This window comes from Mus musculus, chromosome 9 (assembly GCF_000001635.26).
Source record: "Mus musculus strain C57BL/6J chromosome 9, GRCm38.p6 C57BL/6J".
Taxonomy (NCBI): domain Eukaryota; kingdom Metazoa; phylum Chordata; class Mammalia; order Rodentia; family Muridae; genus Mus; species Mus musculus.
This window is the reverse complement of record NC_000075.6, coordinates 7,074,062-7,092,324: the sequence shown is the minus strand read 5'-3', so window position 1 is coordinate 7,092,324 and position 18,263 is coordinate 7,074,062. Positions and strand designations below refer to the sequence as shown.

Genomic DNA, 18,263 nt, shown 5'->3' with positions numbered 1-18,263 from the left:
GGTTTTCTTTATTGTGTCTACTTCCCTTTTTAGGTCTAGTATGGTTTTGTTCATTTCTGTCACCTGTTTGGATGTGTTTTCCTGTTTTCCTATAAGGACTTCTACCTGTTTGGTTGTGTTTTCCTGTTTTTCTTTAAGGACTTGTAACTCTTTAGCAGTGTTCTCCTGTATTTCTTTAATTGAGTTATTAAATTCCTTCTTTATGTCCTCTATCATCATCATGAGATATGCTTTTAAATCCAGGTCTACCTTTTCAGGTGTGGTAGGGTGCCCTGGACTGGGCGAAGTGAGCGTTCTGGGTTCTGATGATGGTGAGTGGTCCTGGTTTCTGTTAGTAGGATTCTTACGTGTACCTTTTGCCATCTGGCAATCTCTGGAGTTAGTTGTTATAGTTGTCTTTGTTTAGAGATTGTTCCTCTGTTGATTTTGTTACCCTCTATCAGCAGTCGTGGGAGACTAGCTCTCTCCTCTGAGTTTCAGTGGTCAGAGCAGTCTCTGCAGGCAAGCTCTGCTCTTTCAGGGAAGGTGCACAGTTATCTGGTGTTTGGACCTCCTCCTGGCTGAAGATGAAGGCCCAAAACAGGATCTTTCCCAGAAGCTGTGTTGCTTTGGCCAGGAAGGTGGCCGGTTGTCTGGAGCCGAAGATGGCGCCACCTCAGAAGCTCTCTGGCTCTCGCCTGTCACAGAAACTGCTGGCCTCTGTATTCTACACCCTCACTTGTGCAGCCTGCCCTCCACAGAGCCCGGAGCCAAGGTGGCTCCTGCCGGAGCCTGAGGCAGAAACCTCTCGGGCCGGGAGGACCCCTGTGCTCTCACCAGGAAGGCGGCTGGTTGTCTGCGTACCTTCTGTTTCTATTTTGTGGAATAGTTTAAGGAGAATTGGAGTTAGGTATTCTTTGAAGGTCTGATAAAACTCTGCACTAAACCCAGCTAGTCCTGGGCTTTTTTTGATTGGCAGACTATTAATGACTGCTACTATTTCTTTATGGGATATGTGACTGTTTATATCGTTAATATGATTCTGACTTAACTTTGGTACCTGGTATCTGTCTAGAAAATTGTCCATTTCATCCAGGTGTTCCAATTTTGTTGAGTATAGCCTTTTGTAGTAGGATCGCATGATGCTTTAGATTTCCTCAGGTTCTGTTGTTATGTCTCCCTTTTCATTTCTGATCTTGTTAATTAGGATGCTGTCCCTGTACCCTCTAGTTAGTCTGGCTAAAGGTTTATCTATCTTGTTGATTTTCTCAAAATAAAAAATCTCCTGGTTTTGTTGATTATTTGTATAGTTCTTTTTGTTTCCACTTGGTTGATTTCAGCCCTGAGTTTATTTCCTGCTGTCTAGTCTTCTTGGATGAATTTATTTGCCTTCCTTCTAGAGCTTTAGATGTGCTGTCAAGTTGCTAGAGTATGCTCTTTCTAGTTTCTTTTTGGAGGCCCTCAGAGCTAATAGTTTTCCTCTCAGGACTGTTTTCATCGTGTCCCATAAGTTTGTGTATGTTGTGGCTTCATTTTCATTAAGCTCTCAAAAGTCTTTAATTTCTTTCTTTCTTTCTTCCTTGGCCCAGTTATCATTGAGTAGTGTACTGGCTAGTTTTGTGTCAACTTGACACAGCTGGAGTTATCACAGAGAAAGGAGCTTCAGTTGAGGAAATGCCTCCATGAGATGCAATTGTAAGGCATTTTCTCAATTAGTGATCAAGGGGGAAAGGCCCCTTGTAGGTGGGACCATCTCAGGGCTGGTAGTCTTGGTTCTATAAGAAAGCAGGCTGAGCAAGCCAGGTGAGGCAAGCCAGTAAAGAACATCCCTCCATGGCCTCTGCATCAGCTCCTGCTCCCTGACCTGCTTGAGTTCCAGTCCTGACTTTCTTTGGTGATGAACAGCAGCATGGAAGTGTAAGCCGAATAAACCCTTTCCTCCCCAACTTGCTTCTTGGTCATGATGTTTGTGCAGGAATAGAAACCCTGACTAAGACAAATTGGTACCAGGAGTGGGGTATTCCTGTGACAACCTGACCATGTTTTGGGGAGGACTGTGGAAGGACTTTGGATCTTTGGGCTTGAAGATCCATCCGTTGTTAAGAGCTCTGTCAGATGTTGTGTAGGAGCTTGGAAGATAATGTTGAGAACAGTGCAGAAGATGGAGGCCTGGCTTGTGAAGTTTCAGAGGGAAAATTAAAGACTCTTTTCAGGGTCATTGCTATTTCGGAGTTTGATTATTCTGTGGTTCTGGTTAGCTGGGGCTGAAGAATCAGCTGTGATTAACAAGATACCAGAACTACTAAAGCAAAATCTTTGCATTACTGGGACTATTGATGCTGGTTAGCTGGAGCTAAGAAATTAGCGGTGATTAAGAAGAGACCAGCATCATTGAGGTGACAACTTCTGGGAAGTGTTTTCTGAAAGCACAAAGAGGCTGTGTTCCAGAGATGGCCAAGGTTGTACGCCTGCTGCAGCAGGACTTGGTAATATGTAAGGGTCACCCAGGTGGTACTGGTTTTGAAGGCATGAAGGGGTCACGCAAAGCAGCTGAGGCTCGGCACTGTGAGAGGCCATGGAAGGCCATTGGTGAGGATGCAGCCTCAGTTGCAAATGAAGGCCCAGGACTGAAGGGGTCATGCAGTGTTTTGGAGATGCCAGTACCATGAGATGACCACCAAGAGCAGCAGCAGCAGTGGAGTACAGGCATCTGGAGCCTAGAGGATGATGTGTGTGCTACAAAGGGCCTGGCTGGAGAAGTGACCCAAGCCCTTGGAGGAGCCCAGAAGATCGTGAGTTGGATCCCAGACATTGGACGGTTGGAGATTGACTTTTGCTTTTGATTGTGACTGTGCCCTGATATTTTCCCTCTTGAAGGAAGAAACTGTTTTAGTGGAGCCCACAGTTAAGAGACTTTTAATTGTAAAAAGACTTTGAATTTTAAAAGAGATGGATATTTTAAAGAGATTGAAAATTTAAGAATATATAAAGACTGTGGGACTTTTAAAGTTATTTAGAATGGGGATGAATAAGATTGTAAGGGTTGAGGCTTACTAGTGATGTTTTTGTGTGTCAAGTTGACAAGGGGTCAATTGTACTGGCTAGTTTTGTGTCAACTTGACACAGCTAGAGTTATCACAGAGAAAGGAACTTCAGTTGAGGAAATGCCTTCATGAGATGCAATTGTAAGGCATTTTCTCAATTAGTGATCAAGGGGGAAAGGCCCCTTGTGGGTGGGACCATCTCAGGGCTGGTAGTCTTGGTTCTATAAGAAAGCAGGCTGAGCAAGCCAGGGGAGGCAAGCCAGTAAAGAACATCCCTCCATGGCCTCTGCATCAGCTCCTGCTCCCTGACCTGCTTGAGTTCCAGTCCTGACTTCCTTTGGTGATGAACAGCAGCATGGAAGTGTAAGCCGAATAAACCCTTTCCTCCCCAACTTGCTTCTTGGTCATGATGTTTGTTCAGGAATAGAAACCCTGACTAAGACAAGTAGAGTGTTGTTCAGCTTCCACATCAACTTTGGCTTTCTATTGTTTATGTTGTTATTAAAGATCAGCCTTAGTCTGTGGTGATCTGATAGAATGAATATGATTATTTCAATATTTTTGTATTTGTTGAGGACTGTTTTGTGACCAATTATGTGGTCAGTTTTGGAGAAGGTACCATTAAGGTGCTGAGAAGAATGTATATCCTTTTGTGTTAGGATAAAATGTTCTGTAGATATCTGTTAAATCCATTTGTTTTATAACTTCTGTTATTTTCAATGTGTCTCTATTAATTTCTGTTACCATGATCTGTCCATTGGTGAGAGTGGTGTGTTGAAGCCTCCCACTATCATTGTGTAAGGTTAAATGTGTGCTTTGAGCTTTACTAAAGTTTCTTTAATGAATGTGGATGCCCTTGCATTTGTAGCATAGTTATTCAGAATTGAAAGTTCATCTTGGAAGAGTTTACCTTTTATGAGTGTGAACTGCCCCTCCTTGTCTTTTTCTATAACTTTGGGATGGAAGTCGACTTTATCTGATATTTGAATGGCAAATCCAGCTTGTTTCTTGGGACCATTTGCTTGGAAAATTGTCTTCCAGCTTTTTACTCTGAGGTAGTGTCTGTCTTTGTTCCTGAGGTGGGTTTCCTGTATGCAGCAAAATGTTGGGTTCTGGTTATATAGCCAGTCTGTTGTCTATGTCTTTTTATTGGGGAATTGAGTCCATTGGTATTAAGAAATAGTAAGGAAAAGTAATTGTTGCTTCCTGTCATTTTTGTTGTTAGAGTTGGGATTTTGTTCTTGCACCTTCTTCTTTTTTGGTTTGTTGAAGGATTACTTTCTTGCTTTTTCAAGGGTATAATTCCCATCCTTGTGTTGGAGTTTTTTCTTTACTATCCTTTGAAGGGCTGGATTTGTGGATAGATAGTGTGTGAATTTGGTTTTGTCATGGAATACTTTGGTTTCTTCATCTATGGCAATTGAGAGTTTTGCTGGGTATAGTAGCCTGGGCTGGCATTTGTGTTCTTTTAGGGTCTGTTTAACATCTGTCCAGGATCTTCTGGCTTTTGTAGTCTCTGGTGAGAGATCTGGTGTAATTCTAATAGGTCTGCCTTTATATGTTACTTGGCCTTTTCCCCTTACTGCTTTTAATAGTCTATCTTTATTTAGTGCATTTGTTGTTCTGATTATTACATGTCTGAATAATAATATAATAATAATTATGAGGAATTTCTTTTCTGGTCCAGTCTACTTGGAGTTCTGTAAGCTTCTTGTATGTTCATGGGCATCTCCTTCTTTAGGTTAGGAAAGTTTTCTTTTATAATTTTGTCGAAGATATTTCCTGGCCCTTTCAGTTGAAAAATCTTCATTCTCATCTCTACCTATTATCCTTATCTATCCTATTATCCTTATCTCCAGAGTTGTTTCCTTTTGGGTTTTCTTTATAGTTTCTACTTCCATTTTTAGATCTTGGATGGTTTTGTTCAATTGCATCACCTATTTGGTCTTCTCATTGTGTTCTGGGTTTCCTGGATGTTTTTAGTTAGGATCTTTTTGCATTTTGCATTTTCTTCAATTTTTATGTCCATGTTCTCTATGGAATCTTCTGCACCTGAGATTCTCTCTTCCATTTCTTGTATTCTGTTGGTGGTGCTCACATCTATGGTTCCTGATTTCTTTCCTAGGATTTCTATCTCCAGAGTTGTTTCCTTTTGGGTTTTCTTTATAGTTTCTACTTCCATTTTTAGATCTTAGATGGTTTTGTTCAATTCCATCACCTGTTTGGTTGTGTTTTCCTGTAATTCTTTAAGGGAATTTTGTGATTCGTCCTTATGGGCTTCTACCTGGTTAGCGGTGTTCTCCTGTATTTCTTTAAGTGAGTTATTAATGCCCTTCATAAAATCCTCTAATACCATCATGAGATATGATTTTAAATCAATCTTGCTTTTCTGGTGTGTTGGGGTATCCAGGACTTGCTGTGGTGGGCATAATGGGTTCTGATGATGCCCAGTGGTCTTAATTTCTGTTAGTAATATTCTTAAGTTTGCCTTTCACCATTTGGTAATCTCTGGTGTTAGATGTTCTAGCTGTCTGTGGCTGGAGCTTGTTCCTCCTTTCATCCTGTTAGCCTCTGTCAGCACTCCTGGTATTCTAACTCTTACCTGAGTCCCAGTGGTCAGAGCACTCTCTGCAGGCAAGCTCTCCTCTTGCAGGGAAGGTGTATAGAGGTCTGGAGGTAAGCTCTGCCACCTGGCTAAGGATTAAGGCCTAAAAGGCCCCTGTCCAAGAAGCTCTGTTGTTTCTATGGCCCGAGCACTCTCTTGTGTGGACTGGTCTCTGAGAGACCTGGGACACAAGATGGTGCTCTCACCTGAGTCCTGGGGTTAGAGCCCTTCCTGGTGGTCCACTCTACTCTGGAGGTGAAGGTGAACAGAGTTCTGGGTCTCAGCTCCCCCTTGTGGCTGAGGATTAAGGCCCGAAGGGACCCTGTCCAAGAAGCTTTGTTGTTTCTTTGGTCTGTGTGCTCTTCTTCCCAAACTGGTGTCTGAGAGACCTGGGATACAAGATGGTGTTTTCACCTGAATCCAGGGGTCAGAGCCCTCCCTCAAGATAATAAACTTAATAAATGACAAGTAGCTGTACAAAAAGTTGGAGCAGATGGGCCATGCTTGCTCTGATGGAGTGATACCTATGGTACAACTACCCAGAACCTTAGTGTGATGATTCTGTGCAGCACAGGACAGGGAATTCACTCATCAAGGTAGGAGGTACGGTTGCTAGTTTTGCACACCTTGGTCAGTCATTCATAAACATTCATACTTGCACACTGTCTATATCTGCATTTAGAGCAGAGAAAGATTTTGCTGTCACTCTGAGCCTGATCCCAGTAGATGGGAAGGCTTTGCCAATTTCTCATGGGCCTGAGATCTTACTCCTTGACATGACCATGTACTTGGTAAACAGCACACATTCACTAGAGGCTTCCTTGGGTTTTTAATTTGCCTTAATTCTTCAATAGATTACAAATTTATCTGTAATTAAGAGTTTTTTTTGTAATTAATATCTTTTTCTTTTACTTTTTTTCTGCAGGTTTTAGAAAGTAGCACGAAGCTATAATAGTATCATAGAACATTTTATCAGATAGCAATGTTGGGATTGCAGTGATGTCTTTTGGAACACCAGCCTTGCTGTCTGTATTTTCATCTGATTATTATGCTTACTGTAGTAGATCTTAAAGATTTATAGATATTTATAGTGTTTTGAAATGCTAAAAACCTAATGATTTATACAGAAACACTTTCTTGTGCACTATGGAAATAAAATAGAATTTTTTAAAAAGACAAAAGTTATGTCATCCAGCCATTCCTATATGTTACTTTTATGAGTCTTTTTCTTTGCTTGCAAACATGACTTACACGTATACAAATATTTTTATTCACCCTTAGAAAGTTTGATATATGTTGATATCAACCTTTGTCCCCTCTTTAAATCCTAGGATCCATTACCATCACCCACTCTCTCAACATGGTGCCTTTTTTTGGAACCCAGAGTCTAGTCAGTGCTGCCCATGTGTATATGGGTGTAGTTTTTTTAACCAACGCACAAATTTTGCCTTACTATTATTTTGCAGCTCGCTCTTTCTCATAAGCATCTCCTACTGTTTCATTTGTAGAGAATGATCATCTCATTCAACTGGTTACTCATTAAAATGTAAATTGTCTGATTTATCATTATTCTCATAATCATAATTATTCTCATATAGTTTCTCACCATTTTTTTTTCAGGAATTCAACAAAATTTGCATATTGTCTTGATTATGGATTCTGCAAATTTGAACTTCATAGTAAACTGTGAGAGTAATCCAGCTTTGCATAAGAAATGCCAGGTGCTATGGATGGAGGGCTGGTCAGACAGCAGTATGAAAAAGGTATGTTCTGATGCTGAAACTTGCAAACACAAAAACAAAGCACATTCTATATAATGCTACTTTCACAGTCTTTGCTTAATTCCAGTGTGAGCATTAGCTTAGCTAGGGGGCTGGGCATGATACTCTGAAATCATCTCTGTTTTATTTTAGCTCAGGGTACTTTGGTAGAATATATTCTATGCCTTGGATTTATTAGACTAATAAGAGCTATTCTAGAATTTTTTAAAAAGTTAGTAAGAATTTTTTTTTCTTAACGAAACCAAAACAGAGTTTCTCTATCTAGCTCTGGTAATTCTGAAACTCACTCTGTTGACCAGGTTGGTTTTGAACTTAGAGATCTGCCTTCCTCTCTGCAGTGTTGACATTAAAGGCATGCACCACTGCCTGCCCAGCTTCATAGTTAAGAATTTTACAAAGTTCTTTTAAAAACCACACTGATATTCCAAAATGTTTAAGAAGAGTTAAGTTTAATGTGTGAACCTTGAAACTACAACCCACTTATTTTAGTTTGTCTGAGTCAGTAATAACCTTAGACATTGTGCTTTAAATGGCATTCATATTTCCAACTGCTTACTCATTTTTACGTAATAGAAATACATATTCATGTCTGGTACATTTCAGCATTAGTGATATCATACACATCATAGGCAAAGCTAGCTTTCAGCAAACAGATAAGAGGGCTTGCAAGTGTTTTGTTCTATGAGAATAGTAAGCAGGTATAAAGTTTTGGATATGCTTCTGTTTTTCTCCCTGAATTCAGAAGTGATTATTACTTAATGACGGGTGAGAGAAGATGCTTGACAGCCTGAAGGGTTGAGAGAAGACATTTGCAATACTTTATGGTAATGAGAGAAGTGAGAGGTTGAGTCTGATTCCTTGAGGTTAGCTAGCACAGTTGTATGGTTTTTCTCAAGCTATATGTACACTCCTTTACACCCAGGTAAATGATAACTTGAATTTAGCCAATATTGTGGTTTTGCTCCTTGAGAGTGATGAAACAAGTGTGGGCAGGGAAATTGAAGGCACTTGTACAAATGGAATTACGCTTTACCAAGGAGTTTAGCTAATAAAGAGGTAAATTAGGGTTTGAAGGAGAGGAGTGGTATTAGCTACTACAGAGGGCTTGAAGTGCAGAGGTGATTGTGACCCTAGACTGTAGATGGGAGCAGAGGCTGAGAGGAGGCTGGCTTTGAGAAGGAGTCAGGCTGGAAGGTGAAAGTGTCTTGGGACAAGGGTGGCATGCTCAAAAGTATAGCTTCCCACCCAAGCATGAAGACAATAGTGAGGACCAAGTTTGGCTGTCCCATGAGCCGTGTAAAAAGTTGGGCATGGTGGTGCATGCTTATAATTCCAGCTCTGGGGAAGCAGGAACAGGTGGGTCTTAGCCAGGAAGCTAGTCTGATTGGAGAAAGAGCACAGCAAGAGGCCCTGTCTCCACAGAGGGGCTTACCATTCCTGAGAATGGCACAGGCTTGCCCTCTGCTTTCTGTGCGTGTGAATACACTTCCACATGCTTGCACGTGCTTCCCTCACAAGTGCTCCTCCTAATATACTGTACCCCACAAATGCTCACTTAAAACCTCTTAGAGACTTTGCTGGTTTATCATAAATCAGTGAATGGAAGCACAGCATTAGTTAAAGAATTGGTTTTGGGATACATTTCATTCAGTTTTAAAGACATGTTCTGTATTTTAGATACCAGAAATGTTATTCAGTGAAACAGATGGTGAAGAAAAATATGAAAAAAAAAGAAAGGATGAAAAGAAAAGAAATTCAGGTAGTATTTTGGTATAATTGATTTTTTTAATGTATATTCATGGGATTTTTTTTCATGTTATAGAGTCATGGAAGATGATTATAAATTTAAATAATGAAAATTGTTAACAGTCAGGTTTCTTGTCCATGAAATTTTGAAGAGTTCTTTTACTTTTAAATTAATTTGTATCATATATAAGCCAAAATAATGTGTATAAGAATGCCAGAAATTAAAAAATACTTTTTATGGGTCTGGAGAGATGTCTTGGTAAACTGCTTGTGTGCATGCATAAGGCCTGAGCTTCAGTATCATTGTGGCAGTTGTTTTTAACCCTAGTGCTAGGAAGGCAGAGACAGAAGGATCCTGTGTTTTTAAATCAGCCAGCCTGGCCTTACAATGGAGACAACTCCTGGGCAGTGACACCTGGCCTCTATGAGCATGTGTACTCTCATATACATGTGCCCCACCCCCTAAAGAACCTGTACACATTGTCCTCCACCTCTATTCTCTAACCATTCACAAAAATATAAAATAAAATAAAAAAAATAACCCAGTGAACTGAAGTCCTGATTATATTGTTTTGACTCTGATCAGTATATATGCCATATAACTTAGTCCAGAAAAGTTTTGAGATATTTTCTGAGTATAGATGATTGTTTCTCAATTGTAATATTCCACATTAATTTTGAATAAGCTATTTTTATACCATAGCCATATTCATTCTTTAACAAAAGCATTTAATCATGAAATGCTTACTAAAGTTGTTTTATGCTAAATGCATGGCAGTTTACTGAGGAGCTAATAACCTAGTGAAACCAAGAATTATGCTTTGTATAGACATTAATCTTGGATGTAGCAAGAAAGTGGTGATGTAGGTTCACCTGAACTGTGCTGGGAGATTGTTTTGATGTCCCTAGGATCATAGGACGTGGAAGTGCTCTAAAGAGCCATCTACAAAGGTATTCTGAAGACAGTTTGGACAGAAGCATGGGCACTTTTATGGAACTGTAAAGAAGTAGTAGAAAGATCTTAAATGCTGGTTGGGTCAGCTTAAATGAAGAGAAAGGGTGGGTAGGGTCAGTGGACCAAAGCTCAGTTTGTAATCTAACTTGAGGGCTCTGGGGTTTTTTGAGAGATTACATTAGGAATGTAATTAGGATTTTCTTTTAAAGTAGTATCTCTTGGTCTGTCTCCCCACCACTACTCTATCCCCACGTTTCCTTTCTCCAGTTATTATCAAATGGTTAGTACAGGAAAAGTGACATGCAACTAGACCACTTTAGAAGTGTGTTTCTGTAATGTGGGGCAGACAAGGCCTGAACCAAGGAATAGGTAAACTGAGAAATTATGGACTTGGAGAGTATTGGGAACTGGTTGTCATGGGGCTAGACTGTAATGGCTGTGGTACTTTAGGAAAGGATGAGTCAAAGAGTGCCTCAGTGGCTCCTGGATTGAGGCAGTAAGGAAAAGTTGACTTCTTTCACTGCAGTAGGGAATGCAGGTGGTCAGTGAGAGAAGTGTAGGACAGATCAGAGACACATTAAATTCCATGTGAACGCACTCTTAACTTTCTGGGTTTTGAAGTATCTCCCCTTTTGTCATCAAATGAAATTTTAATTGGTTTAGAATCTCTTCTATTTCAAGTAGCTTTTACTGTGTTGTCTTTTTTATTATATGTATAAAGTTAATTGTTAGAATAATTATTAGATTTAAAAACATTATAATTTAATTATATCACAATTATTCTGATCACTAATAATTGGAATAATTATTATTAGAATAATTAATTCTAATTAGTAGATTGATTGTACAGCAATAGCCATGTTCAGGGGAAGTAAATAAGAGAGACCACCGCAACCATAGTGGTCAAATTCTTAAGGAGCATAGGAGCTATGGATGCTTTTATGTTTTGCAGAAAGGGCTTGTGTTCATAAGTATCTGACATATAGGTAAGATTATTTGGTATAACTCTTAATGCATCATGCTTATGAGTAACTTTCACTTAATATCTTTTTCTAGTTGATCCCGACTTTATAAAGTCATTCTTATTAATCCATGAGTCTTGTAAAGCTTATGGGGCCACCCCAAGCAGGTACATGACCTTTCTGCATGTGTATTCTGCCATCAGCAGCAGCAAGAAGAAGGAGTTACTGAAAAGACAGAGTCATTTACAGGTATAGTACTGGTAATCGTCAAGAGTTTATTTTTAGTTTTTAATTATTATGTCTTGAGTTACTTCTTATAGGGAATGCTTATGTAGTTCACAATACTATGTTTCATGTGGCATATACTTAATATGAGTAAGTAATATATAATAAACCCTCCAGAAACAATTATATGTCCATACAGTATTTCCCACTAGATTACAGTGAGGAGTTTTTCTTCATTAATAGCTATTTCACTTTTAAGGAATAACATTTAATGTTTTAAACAGTTGTAGTACTTCCCCTCCAGGTCTTTTTATTTAGTTGAGCTTTGTCCATGCTTGTTACAAAATATTTGGGAAGCTGAGACAGGAGGATTGGGAATTTGAGCTAGCCTGGGCTAATTAGTAAACCTTTGTCTCAGAAGACCAGAAAAAAAGAAAGAGAACAAAGGAAAAGTAAACATTGCTTTTGTAAATATCACTAAAAAAGTTAATATTTGATACTATGAAACTGAAATTATGTTTTCAAAACAAACTGATGTTTTTGTTAAAATTATATTTATAAAATAATGTTCTTATCCCTGTCACTTCACATTCTGAATAGTTTTCTTTGTGTATTATTCTAAATATAGAGACTTAAATGTGGTTTTGAAATGGCAGCCTCTGGGGTAAAGCCTACCATATAAAAGGTGTGTGTGTTGGGTGTTCAATCGCCAGCATTATTATCTATTCTCTGGTAGGGTAAGACAGTAGCATTCAACTTAATTTAAGACCTAATTGTCCAAATCTTCCTTTAAAAGTTCTTTTCTTATTTAACCCAATGAGTCTATTTGGTGTTGTCTATGTGTATGTGACTATGGGCTCATCTCGTGGGACATGGGGGAGACTACCAGTGACTACACCCTCAAAGAGAGTGACTGCCAGAAGCCATCAATTATACCAATAGCTCTTCAATGAGGAGTGAAGCCCCTTAGTGGCCCTCTCACACCCAGGCTGGAATTTAGAACTGGGTTCATCTTGTTTGAGTCTTGGTGAGGCAACCAGCGCTGCTTTTTTTCATATGTACAGTAGCCATGGCATGTTTAGAAGAGAGGACTGACAGTGCTCCTCCCCAGCCTCTGATTCTCACACTTTCTTTCCTCTCCCTCTTCCTTGATGTTTCCTGCATCTTAGAGGGCTTGGCATAGATGTCTTTCTATGGCTGAACACTGATAGTCTCTTACTCTCAGCATTGTAGATTTAAGCATCACCTATTGCAATAGGAAGCTTCTCTGATCAAGACTGACACTGAGACATACATGTATTTAGAAGGGAATTGGACAACTCTACCATTTGGTAGGAAAACAGCATCAGTAGGCCCTCCTCTTGGCCTCACGACATCCATAGTCATGGGTCTGACTATAGTAAAAGTGCCTGGCATGAATTTGACCTATGGAGTAGTCCACAAATTGTCTTGCACTATTGCTCCAGTGAACACATTTTACCTGACAGGTCAGAAGTGTGATATCAAGGGTTCAGTGCTGAATAAAACCACTGGTATTTTTTTGACCCCATACATAGCACCTTCCTGCTATATGAAAGCCAGTCAGCAGGACAGAGTCAGTTCAAGACTGATGTCTCACTATCCTGTAGCCAAAGTATGAGGTGTGCAGTGATTTCCACAAAAGTGTCTTACCATAAGTGTCTTAGATAGGTGGAAGGCTAAGAGGATATGAAGCCAGTAACTAAATAAGATTTGGGGAGGGTTGCTTTTCTGACTTAGTTCTTAATGGTGCTTTGGGTAAATTATTTTAACTTGCTGAATTTTTCCTGCATTGAGTCAGCTAAATGTAAGTATATTAGATGAAATTCTACGTGATACCTATATTCTCTTTAGGTGCTCTGTAAATATTGTTTATATTGTCATTTCTCCTTGACCCTTTCTCTAAATTTGAAAGAGGACAGAAACTGCACTTACTTAATAGAAAAATAAGAATTTGTTTCCATGGCCTTTCCTTAGGTTTATGGTGGGGAGTAGGATAGAGGGCTATAATGGCCATGTCAGGTCAAATGCAGGTGTAATTTTAATGATGTCTGCCAGTACTGTGTATGAGGTGCACATAAACAAACCAAGCCTACAGTGAGAAAGACTCACTCTGGTTACAGACTGAAAGGTTCACTAAAACTTCCTTTTCTTTCTGTCACATACAATGCATAAAAGAGTGTCAGCCCACTAATTAGATTATTGAGTATTATGTTGCTCTGTTCAGCATTCACTCTCATGCTATAAGTCAGTAGCTCTCACACTTCCTAATGCTGCCACCCTTTAATACAATTCCTCATGTTGTGGTGACCCCCAACCATGAAATTATTTTGTTGCTACTTCATAATTGTAATTTTTCTACTGTTATGAGTTGTAGTGTTAATATTTGATAATCACAATATTTGATTGTTATGTGACCCCAAAGGGATTGAGAACCCCTGCTTTAAAGTATACTTTTCCTTAAGTCTCTTACCAAGTATTTTGCTACATCTTGATGATATGATAAAACCCTGCTTAACAAATAAGAAAAACAATGCCCTCTTAACCTCTTACGCTCTTGCCTCTCTCATGCCTCTTGACCCCTCACTCCCAATTTCTTCCCCCCCCCCCACCCTGTCTCCACGTGGCCATGGCCAGCCTCCATTACTCTACTATCTCCTTCTCTCTGCCTTTCTCTGCCTCCGCTACCCTCTTAACTCCCCTCCCCATGCCCTGAATAAACTCTATTCTATACAAAAAGAAAGAAAGGAAGGAAGGAAGGAAGGAAGGAAGGAAGAAAGAAGGGAGGGAGGGGAGGGAGGGAAGAAGGAAGGAAGGAAGGAAGGAAGGGAGGGAGGGAGGGAGGGAGGGAGGGAGAGAGGGAGGGAGGGAGGGAGGGAGGGAGGAAGGAAAAAAACAATGGTCCCCTTCTCCATTTGCATGATTGTTTCATGAAGGTTTTTTCTGAATGTAAATAGAATTTCTTCTTTTATATCTCCAATCAATGTTGTGTCAATTTAGGCTGGCGTGTCTAAACTAAATGAAGCCAAAGCTCTTGTAGATGAGCTGAACAGAAAGGCTGGCGAGCAGAGTATCCTGCTTCGAATAAAGCAGGATGAAGCGGACTCTGCCCTTCAGGAGATCACAGTGTCCATGCAGGTGATGTTTGGGAGTGCCAGGGGCCAGTAGATAAATAAGTGAAGTAGAGGACTTCTATAGCACTTATCAGTGTGGAAAATAATATTTTTAACTTAGATTAAAAGAGCTGGTTCATCCATACTGTCTCACATTGACCTTTAGAAGACATGCGTGTTATTTTCCATATTCATACTGATGGTGTCAAGCCCTCAGATGTCTCATGTGCACTTGTATTAGCCATTCCTATAGGCTTGTATTGTTCAAAACCCACTTTAATAAAGGCTCATGCTGCAACCAAAGGTAGGGAGGAAAGATGGCAAATAGGACAAAGAGGATGTGGACCTGTTTAGAAATAGTTCTTTCAGGCAATTCTAATCGTTGTTATCAGTAACCCAGTCCACTAGCAAACACCAAACATGAATCATCAGTAGTGCTTGGTCCCAAAGAAACCATGAAATCTTCCTATTGGTACAAGTTCATGGAAGCAGCAAGAAGTCCCTGGAGTATCATGAGTTCTTTGGTATGTTTCTCTATATGAAGTCATGACTGGAGAAGATCAGTGAAGAAAGCAAGGTGAACCAATGCAAGAGTATCATCAGTGAAGACCAGCATTAGAGAAGCCCAGCCAAGACCAGCAAGGCAAACCAATGCCAGAGCACTGTCCACTGTCTGCTGCATTATACTTATACCTTTTACAAACATCACATGTCCTCATGTCCTCTCGAGCATCCACTCCAGCAAAACATCCTCTCATAAGACAGCTTCCAGAAAACATCACATGACACAACTCAGTCTCCAGTAAAACCAGAAATTCCCACTTCAGTTGGACCTGTGTGCAAGTGACATTTATGTTCTGTTTCTTTGCCTGGGTGTCATGTCTGCATGTGCCATGTGCTTTGTCCATTGCATCCTTTTACCACCAGCATTGGGGGGCTGTGAAGCTGCTCCCTTTGTGTTCTGCAGCAGAGTCTCCCCTGTGAGCTGCAGTGTCTGGTTATGCATAAAACATATCTTTTCAGCTCAGTTTTTCATTTGCAGAATAAGGCAGGCTTAAAACTGAATTTATGATTTTTCCTGTTCTGTGTTTCTGTTCTGTTGATGGTGGTAAAGTAGAGCTGACTTTTGAACAGAACTTATAAATCATACTAGATCTCTGTGCCATAATTCTGTTTTTTGTTTTTTGTTTTGTTTTGTTTTTTTGTTTTTCGAGACAGGGTTTCTCTTTGTAGCCCTGGCTGTTCTAGAACTCACTCTGTAGACCAGGCTGGCCTCGAACTCAGAAATGGCCTGCCTCTGCCATTCTATTTTATCTATTTCTCAAATACAATTTTTGTCTGTCATGGCTGTTGAGTTCTCTTTTTTTTTTTTTTTTTGTTTTTTTTTTGTTTTTGTTAACTTGACACAAGCAAGAGTTATGTGGGAAAGAAGACCCTCAATTGAGAAAATTGCCTTTATCATGCTATTGACCCAATATTAATATTGAAAAAAATCAGGAAATACTGTTTTCATCCTTTTAAACACTGAGTGTGTATATGTGATTGTAATGTCATAATCCTATTCCTATAGGATGCTAGTGAACAAAAGACAGAACTTGAAAGATTGAAACAGCGAATAGCAGAAGAAGTTGTTAAAATTGAAGAGAGAAAAAGTAAAATTGATGATGAATTAAAAGAAGTACAAGTAAGTTAAAACTATGTGTTCTAACAAAGCATGACTGTGATCCTGTCACACATTCCCTACCACTGTATCTGAGTTTAAGTGCGGTTGTTGTTCAGTTTGTTGTATGGCATTGTTGCCAGAAGCAAGCAAGAAAGCTTGCCAGATAGGAGTTAGGGCATACTCTTAAATCTGTTTTCTGCACATTTGACTAAGTAGCCAGGCTTTTTCTACAATATAAAAGATCCCTGGGGAAATAAGTATCTCAGTCATGATGACACACATTAACAAGTCCTAATGTTTTTGTTTCTTAGCCTTTAGTCAATGAAGCTAAGCTAGCAGTTGGAAACATTAGGCCGGAATCTCTTTCAGAAATCCGCTCACTCCGCATGCCACCAGATGTAATCCGAGACATTCTTGAAGGAGTTTTGAGGTTAATGGGTATCTTTGATACATCATGGGTAAGCATGAAAAGGTAAGTTTTTTCACTTATACAGAATGGTTTTTGTTTTTGTTTTTGTTTTCACCAATGACCTTTTGTCTGCATGCATGCATATAGTTTTGGATCATAGTATTAGAGATGTTTACCATGGCAGGAATGGGTAAATCAGCTCACATAACCAGGACCAGGAAACATCCTCTGTAGATGATGTCTCCTTTTATTCCATCTGGAGCTCCAGCCTATGGGGTTGTGCTGTACATCAACCCTCTCTAGAAATGTCAGGGGTATGCTTTACTCATTCCGCAGTTACTTCTCCATCCTCTCAAGTTGATTAACAAGATTAACTGTCTCAATTCTTAACACTTCTTGTTGTTAGCTTGGCACCCAAACACATCTTTTTAAACCATAGCATCCACACAAGGCATTGCATCACAAAATGCATTCTATCTCATAAGATCCCAGTTTTAGTGGTTCTAGCATTGCTCAGAGGTCCAAAGTTTCTTTGTCAACCTAGATTCTAGTCAATCTTTTAGCTATTAGCCCTGTAGAGTTACGAAGCTTTGAACAAGTAATGGCACAGTATAAACATTCCACAAGAAAGGAATTGGGACCATGGCGAGTTTGCAAGCCAGCATGGTAAACATTTAATCTGCTAGCTCCATGTCCAGTGACTGGGACATATAATTTTGTGCTGTAAGCTACAAAGGATTTGGGCAGTGCTGTATGTGTTCAGCCTGCGTGGTCTTGCTCTGGGAATGACTTTTGTCTGCATGTTTCTATCTTTCTGCTGCCCCTGTTTCCCCAGTTCACCCCTTTCTCTTCACCTGTACTTGTTACTCTCTCAGGACCTGTATACACTCTGCAACTACCAGTGTTCCCCTTTTGAGTTCCCCATTTCCCCATAATTATTGCGTCTTGGATGCCTTCAAACTCTGCAGTCACATGAACAATGCCAGGTTTCCACTAGTTTAAGCATTAGCAGGAGGTAGGGGCTTAGATGATATCTACTGCTGACTCAGTGACTGATCTCCAGGAAACAGTTGTCACAGAGAGCTGTGTGTGAGAGAGAGAAAGGCACCACAGAACTCTCTGCCCATAGCAGAGCCTTTCAGATGAGTTCAAGCATTGATCCTGCTGATGCTTGAGATCCTACCAAACTGTATGTGCGTTGTTCCAGGGCATGGCACTGTTTGGTTTGTTGCTTTGTAATCCCTTCAGCTTTATTTTAATGGACTTTCTTTCTTTCTTTCTTTCTTTCTTTCTTTCTTTCTTTCTTTCTTTCTTTCTTTCTTTCTTTCCTTCCATCCATCCATCCATCCATCCATCTATCTATCTATCTATCTATCTATCTATCTATCTATCGGCTCAAGCCTTATTCTATTTTGGAGAAAGTGCAGGATTTTTAAATCTTTCTGCTTTGCTTTTGCTGGCAAGTTTTTCCTTAAACCCAAAACAAAGCAGTCAGTGATAACCTGAATTCTGGGACACCTTGAAATTGTGTCCACTTTTTTACTAAACTGACCACTAAATTTACTCTCACACAGAGCTACAGGACACGGAGGGAGATGTACAAAAGTTGTGAGTCATTCTTACTGTTTGAAGTCTCATTAGCTATCTTTCTAATTGGCATTCCTTTCTGTCTTCTAAGCTCCTGCCAGCATTCTGAATCTTTGCTAGCCCATATCAACAGACTTACCTTTCTCCTGCAAAGCTTTCCAGAGGCTCTGCACCAT

General features: G+C 39.8%; 1 protein-coding gene across 8 annotated transcripts in view; it reads left to right on the top strand.

The window, feature by feature from the left end:
* Window positions 1-18,263, top strand: part of Dync2h1 (dynein cytoplasmic 2 heavy chain 1) — a 249,757-nt gene that overhangs the window by 85,982 nt on the left and 145,512 nt on the right. For 6 of the 8 annotated variants that reach the window (NM_029851.3, XM_006509827.4, XM_030244008.1 and 3 more), the window contains 6 exons: window positions 7,249-7,391; window positions 9,087-9,168; window positions 11,167-11,321; window positions 14,316-14,453; window positions 15,999-16,112; window positions 16,403-16,563. In NM_029851.3, the coding sequence (NP_084127.2) occupies window positions 7,249-7,391; window positions 9,087-9,168; window positions 11,167-11,321; window positions 14,316-14,453; window positions 15,999-16,112; window positions 16,403-16,563 (793 nt within the window). Of the gene's footprint in view, window positions 1-7,248; window positions 7,392-9,086; window positions 9,169-11,166; window positions 11,322-14,315; window positions 14,454-15,998; window positions 16,113-16,402; window positions 16,564-18,263 lie in introns of those variants that run through there. The other 2 variants (XR_003947762.1, XR_001778791.2) reach the window with 1 other exon arrangement.